Source organism: Schistocerca piceifrons, chromosome 2, assembly GCF_021461385.2.
Source record: "Schistocerca piceifrons isolate TAMUIC-IGC-003096 chromosome 2, iqSchPice1.1, whole genome shotgun sequence".
Taxonomy (NCBI): domain Eukaryota; kingdom Metazoa; phylum Arthropoda; class Insecta; order Orthoptera; family Acrididae; genus Schistocerca; species Schistocerca piceifrons.
In genome coordinates this window covers 12,771,831-12,778,237 of record NC_060139.1, presented here as the reverse complement: position 1 = coordinate 12,778,237, position 6,407 = coordinate 12,771,831, and the positions used below count along the sequence as shown (strand labels likewise).

The 6,407-nt window shown below is 42.0% G+C and overlaps 1 protein-coding gene across 1 annotated transcript in view; it reads left to right on the top strand.

The window, feature by feature from the left end:
• The first annotated feature begins 1,196 nt into the window (after positions 1-1,196).
• LOC124778010 (UDP-glucosyltransferase 2-like) overlaps positions 1,197-6,407 on the top strand; it is a 58,603-nt gene continuing 53,392 nt past the window's right edge. The window contains exon 1 of the mRNA XM_047253585.1: positions 1,197-1,297. Within this exon, the coding sequence (XP_047109541.1) occupies positions 1,197-1,297 (101 nt within the window). The remainder of the gene's footprint in view (positions 1,298-6,407) is intronic.

The window sequence follows — 6,407 nt, the reverse complement described above, 5'->3', positions numbered from 1 at the left end:
ATAGGAGGTTTTGAATTTTGCAATGGTATTGGTCTTTGGGGTTATGTGTCTTTGTTGGTATGCTTGTCTGAATATGTGTGTGTGTGTATGTTTGTGTCTGTGTGTGCATGTATGTGCGTGTGTGTTATATCTCCTGATCCTGTAACAGTTGTTGTAGAGCTGCGAACAGGATTTCACTGTAAAGTGATGTGTATTAAAAATTCTCGCCCGTAACACCCAGAACAAGAAGGAGGAATAAATATACATCATCCAAACAGCGAAACAGTATGTGTTAGGAAGTATTATTCAGTCACGGTGTAGAAACATGAAAGCGCGACATCCACAATAAGTAAGTACACACATTTAGGTATTTAGTGGGCCTTTTCCAAACTCACCGTTTCACAAACTGTAATCACAGTCAGCATTTTACAATACGACATAATATATGTCAGTACTACTATTAAGAAAGAAAAAGGAATAAATATATTACAAAGGAAAAAAGTATCAATAATTTCATACTGGGCCTAAAATCTGGCAAAGTACTTAACTTCATAATCCGCTATTAACTGCAGATGACGTACTGGAAGGCAATAATTAAAGCTGCGCTGCGCAAATATCAGTCACATGAACACAATTATGTAATACTAAGGTATATATTTATTTTTCCCCGTTAATACTTCTGTCAGTACTTTTATTAATGTAAATCAAATACTCTCAAAAAACGTTATGTATCTTAGTGCACAAATTCTTTATATGTTAATTAACAAAGAATAAATGAACGCAATCAAGATGGAGAAATTTCTCCAAAATATTTTTGGGTAGAGAAACAAGAAAAATTGTAGTTTCTCAAGACAGAACCACATTTCCTCATTACATACTAGGAATAAAACGCTGACAAGAGAAGAGCTTCAACCACAACATTATAGATAGCCAGACTTTTTTTAAAGCAGAAACTTACCACCGCATTTAAAATGTTCCTACTGAACTGCTAGCGTGATACACAACCACACAAAAGTGAAATAGTAACTTTTTAGTGGAGATTAAGTTAGCTTTGGCAGGAACACGAAAAAGTAAATAGTCTGATACAAGTATCTTTTTCAAATACATTTCATTTTAGACCTACTGATATATTCTCTCCACAGGTAAACCATCAGAATCTGACCCAGGTCGATCTGTCTTCATCGTATAAAATGATGAGAGAGTTAGACATCGTAGGCATGGCTGACATGACACCGCTGGACGTACTGCGTAGCTTACTGGCGATTCCATCGCCGGTCAAGTCTCAATTGAGAGAGCCAGCAGTACAGGATTTCATCAGGTGAGTGTATTCCTGCGGTAAAGTAATGTATTTCATTATATACAAGCAGGTGACAAATGCCATGGAATGTATGTATGTGTGGAACTGGGGACCTAGAAACGACGGAGGGGCTTCGTCCCCACCTTAGCCCTCAGTGGTTCACAACCCCACAACAGGTTACAGCAGTCCACTCACCCCACCTCCACCCCACACTGAACCCAGGGTTATTGTGCGGTTCGATCCCCAGTGGACTCTCCCCGGGATGTCTCATTCAAGACGAGTGTAATCCCATTGTTTGCGTGGTGGAGTAATTATGGTGTACGCGTATGTGAAAACAGTGCTTGCGCAGCAATCGCCGACATAGTGTAACTGAGGCGGAATAAGGAGAATCTGCCCGCATTCGCCGAGGCAGATGGAAAACCGCCTTAAAAACAGCACACAGGCTGGCCGGCACACCGGACTTCGACACTAATCCGCTGGGCGGATTCGAGACGGGGACCGGCACGCCTTCCCGCTCGGGAAGCAGCGCGTTAGACCGCACGGCTAGCCAGGCGAGCGAAGTCCTGGGAACCCCCCCCCCCCCCTAATATCCTGTCGGACTTCTTTTTTCCTGACATAGTGCAGCAACTCGAGGTCGATCGACTCAACACGTCGTCGGAAATCCCATGCAGAAATACTGAGCCACGGAGCCTCTATAGTCAACTGTTGTGTTGGCAGAAGAGCCAACACCGTGTTACTAATGGAGGCCGAAATGCACGCGTTTTAGCTCACGCAGGCTGGCGTGAGGAGGGAAGAACTATGCCGACGTGAGGTCTGGAACATGACAAGGAATAAGAATTCAGAAAGCGGGCGTAATTAGTTTGATACTTAACTTTAATCCATTAATGATGAACGTCGCTCTTGACGGTACATGATTCACAATATTGTCTGTTCAGAACAGTAACTGAATATGGCGCCTTGCTAGGTCGTAGCAAATGACGTAGCTGAAGGCTATGCTAAACTGTCGTCTCTGCAAATGAGATCATATGTAGACAGTGAACCATCGCTAGCAAAGTCGGCTGTACAACTGGGGCGAGTGCTAGGGTTTCTCTCTAGACTAGACCTGCCGTGTGGCGGCGCTCGGTCTGCTATCACTGATAGTGGCGACACGCGGGTCCGACATATACTAACGGACAGCGGCCGATTTAAAGGCTACCACCTAGCAAGTGTGGTGTCTGGCGGTGACACCACATCATCCATAATTGAAACTGTTCTCGGTGCAGTACTTTTTGCACGAACTGACTTCTTGATCATCACCCATAAACATTAATGGGATTCAGGTCTGTCGATCTGGTCGCCAAATCATTCCCTCGAATATTCCAGAAAGTTATTCAAACTAGTCTTGGAAAAGCGATTTTCTCATTGTTGAAAACAGTTTTAGGAACTGGGTGGACGCCCCCTCCCCCAAATCCAACTCCCTTGTCTCTTACCTTTCCTTTTTTTATTTTATTTTTTCCTTCACTCCCCAAATTTCTCTATCTTCTTTTTTTTCCCTTCCTTCCGTTTCACTTAGCAATGTACATCTGTCATGTCTCCTTATACTTCATTATGTATATTTGCCAGTTCGGCGTTTGCCTCTTGTTCCCCCCTCTCCTGGTTAGTGATGTGGGCTGGGCAAATGCCCAGTAGGCAGGACATTTATAAATGGGCATCTGCCCGGAAATTTGACCAAAGCAGTTTTAAAATGCCCAAAATCAGGCCATTTAGTAAAAAAGCACACTTTATAGTTTTTACTGCTAGAATCTATAATTACTGGTGAATCCTGTGGATTCCTTGGGCCGATGGAGGGAATATTTTGAAGAGTTGCTCAATGTAGGTGAAAATACGATCAGTAATGTTTCAGATTTCGATGTACAATGGGATAGGAATGATGATGGAAATAGGATCACATTTGAGGAAGTGGAGAAAATGGTCAATAGATTGCAGTGCAATAAAGCAGCTGGGGTGGATGAAATTAAGTCGGAACTCATCAAGTACAGTGGAATGTCAGGTCTTAAATGGCTACACAGGATAATTGAAATCATCTGGGAGTCGGGACAGGTTCCATCAGACTGGACGAAAGCAGTAATCACACCATTCTTTAAACATGGAAACAGAAAAGATTGTAACAATTACAGAGGTATCTCTGTAGTCAGCATTGTGGGTAAAATCTTCTCAGGTATTGTTGAAAGGAAAGTGCGAGTATTATTTGAGGACCAATTGGATGAAAATCAGTGTGGGTTTAGGCCTCTTAGAGGTTGTCAGTACAAGATCTTTAGCTTACGGCAAATAATGGAGAAGGTTTATGAGTGGAACAGGGAATTGTATCTATGCTTTATAGATCTAGAAAAGGCATATGGCCGGGTTCCTAGGAGGAAGTTATTGTCTGTTCTACGAGATTATGGAATAGGAGGCAAACTTTTGCAAGCAATTAAAGGTCTTTTCAAGGATAGTCATGCAGCAGTTAGAGTTGACGGTAAATTGAGTTCATGGTTCAGAGTAGTTTCAGGGGTAAGACAAGGCTTCAACCTGTCTCCATTGTTGTTCATATTATTTATGGATCATACGCTGAAAACAATAGACTGGCTGGGTGAGATTAAGATATGTGAACACAAAATAAGCAGTCTTGCATATGCGGATGACTTAGTTGTGATGGCAGATTCGATTGAAAGTTCGCAAAGTAATATTTCAGAGCTAGATCAGAAATGTAAGGACTATGGTATGAAGATTAGCATCTCCGAAACGAAAGTAATGTCAGTGGGAAAGAAATATAAACGGATTGAGTGCCAAGTAGAAGGAACAAAGTTAGAACAGGTGGACGGTTTCAAGTACTTAGGATGCATATTCTCACAGGATGGCAACATAGTGAAAGAACTGGAAGCGAGGTGTAGCAAAGCTAATGCAGTGAGCGCTCAGCTACGATCTACTCTCTTCTGCAAGAAGGAAGTAAGTACCAAGACTAAGTTATCTGTGCACCGTTCAATCTTTCGACCAACTTTGTTGTATGGGAGCGAAAGCTGGGTGGATTCAGGTTACCTTATCAATAAGTTTGAGGTTACGGATATGAAAGTAGCTAGGATGATTGCAGGTACTAGTAGATGGGAACAATGGCAGGAGGGTGCCCACAATGAGGAAATCAAAGAAAAACTAGGAATGAACTCTATAGATGTAGCAGTCAGGGCGAACAGGCTTAGATGGTGGGGTCATGTTACATGCATGGGAGAAGCAATGTTACCCAAGAGACTATTGGATTCAGCAGTAGAGGGTAGGAGGAGTCGGGGCAGACCAAGGAGAAGGTACCGGGATTCGGTTAAGAATGATTTTGAAGTAATAGGCTTAACATCAAAAGAGGCACCAATGTTAGCACTGAACAGGGGATCATGGAGGAATTTTATAAGGGGGACTATGCTCCAGACTGAACTCTGAAAGGCATAATCAGTCTTAAATGACGATGATGATGGATCTATAGTTAACCAATTAAAATGAGTGGTGGGACGATACATCCGATACTAGAAGTTAGCAAATGTTTTCATTGAAACATTCATTGCCTTTATTGCCAAGAACGAAAGGAAAGAATGGAGGAGCCTGTTTTTCAATAGAAGCGTTCCAACTTGCTGTACCAAGGAAGGGAGCCTGTTGCTCGCTGACAGCTGCTTGTCATTTACAGTGTCATTTCTGTTTATATTTTACCACGTCAACTGTTCAACACTTCCTCTCTCTCTCTCTCTCTCTTTCTCTCCCTCCCACAAACTCACAAACCACACCGTGTTGAACACCTATGTAGTGATCTTCTTCCAAGGATTGGTTTGCAACAGCTACAATGGTAGCTTGTCTCCATTCTGTGCGTCTTTCAGCTTTTCTCTTGATTTCTTTATAGGTGTTACATCCCACATCTTTCACGATTTGATCCATGTACCTCAGCCGTGGTCTTCCTCTTGGTCCTTTCCCCTCGACATATCCCTCGGTGATTGTGTTCAGGAGTCCTTTATGTCTTAATATATGACCTGTAAATTGCACTCTTCTTTTAACAATGAAACTCCAGAAGCTTCTCTTCTTGCCCGCTCTTTCCAGAATCACTTCGATGGTGATAAACCGGTAGAAATAAACATTGTTCATAGGTCATCGCTTTGTAATGTAACACACTTTATAATTCGTGTTAAGTCTCAGAATATTACTGAAGAATGATTATCCATGACAAAACTGTTATTTAATGTATTAAACAGCTGGTTTGTGTTTCTTGATAATACATGTCCTCTCAATTGTTAAATTTTTTTTTAGTGGAGAAAAGCTTTATTGTCAAATGCAGTACATTTGAGACAGACTATAGTTTTCTGTCTACATCTACATCTACATGATTACTCTGCAATTCACATTTAAATGCTTGGCAGAGGGTTCATCGAACCACAGTCATACTATCTCCCTACCATTCCACTCCCGAACAGCGCGCGGGAAAAACGAACACCTAAACCTTTCTGTTCGAACTCTGATTTCTCTTATTTTATTTTGATGATCATTCCTACCTATGTAGGTTGGGCTCAACAAAATATTTTCGCATTCGGAAGAGAAAGTTGGTGACTGAAATTTCGTAAATAGATCTCGCCGCGACGAAAAACCTCTTTGCTTTAATGACTTCCATCCCAACTCGCGTATCATATCTGCCACATTCTCTCCCCTATTACGTGATAATACAAAACGAGCTGCCCTTTTTTGCACCCTTTCGATGTCCTCCGTCAATCCCACCTGTTAAGGATCCCACACCGCGCAGCAATATTCTAACAGAGGACGAACGAGTGTAGTGTAAGCTGTCTCTTTAGTAGACTTGTTGCATCTTCTAAGTGTCCTGCCAATGAAATGCAACCTTTGGCTCGCCTTCCCCACAATATTATCTATGTAGTCTTTACAGCTGAAGTTGTTCGTAATTTTTACACCCAGGTACTTAGTTGAATTGACAGCCTTGAGAATTGTACTATATATCGAGTAATCGAATTCCAACGGATTTCTTTTGGAACTCTTGTGGATCACCTCAGACTTTTCGTTATTTAGCGTCAACTGCCACCTGCCACACCATACAGCAATCTTCTCCAAATCGCTTTGCAACTGGTACTGGTCTTCG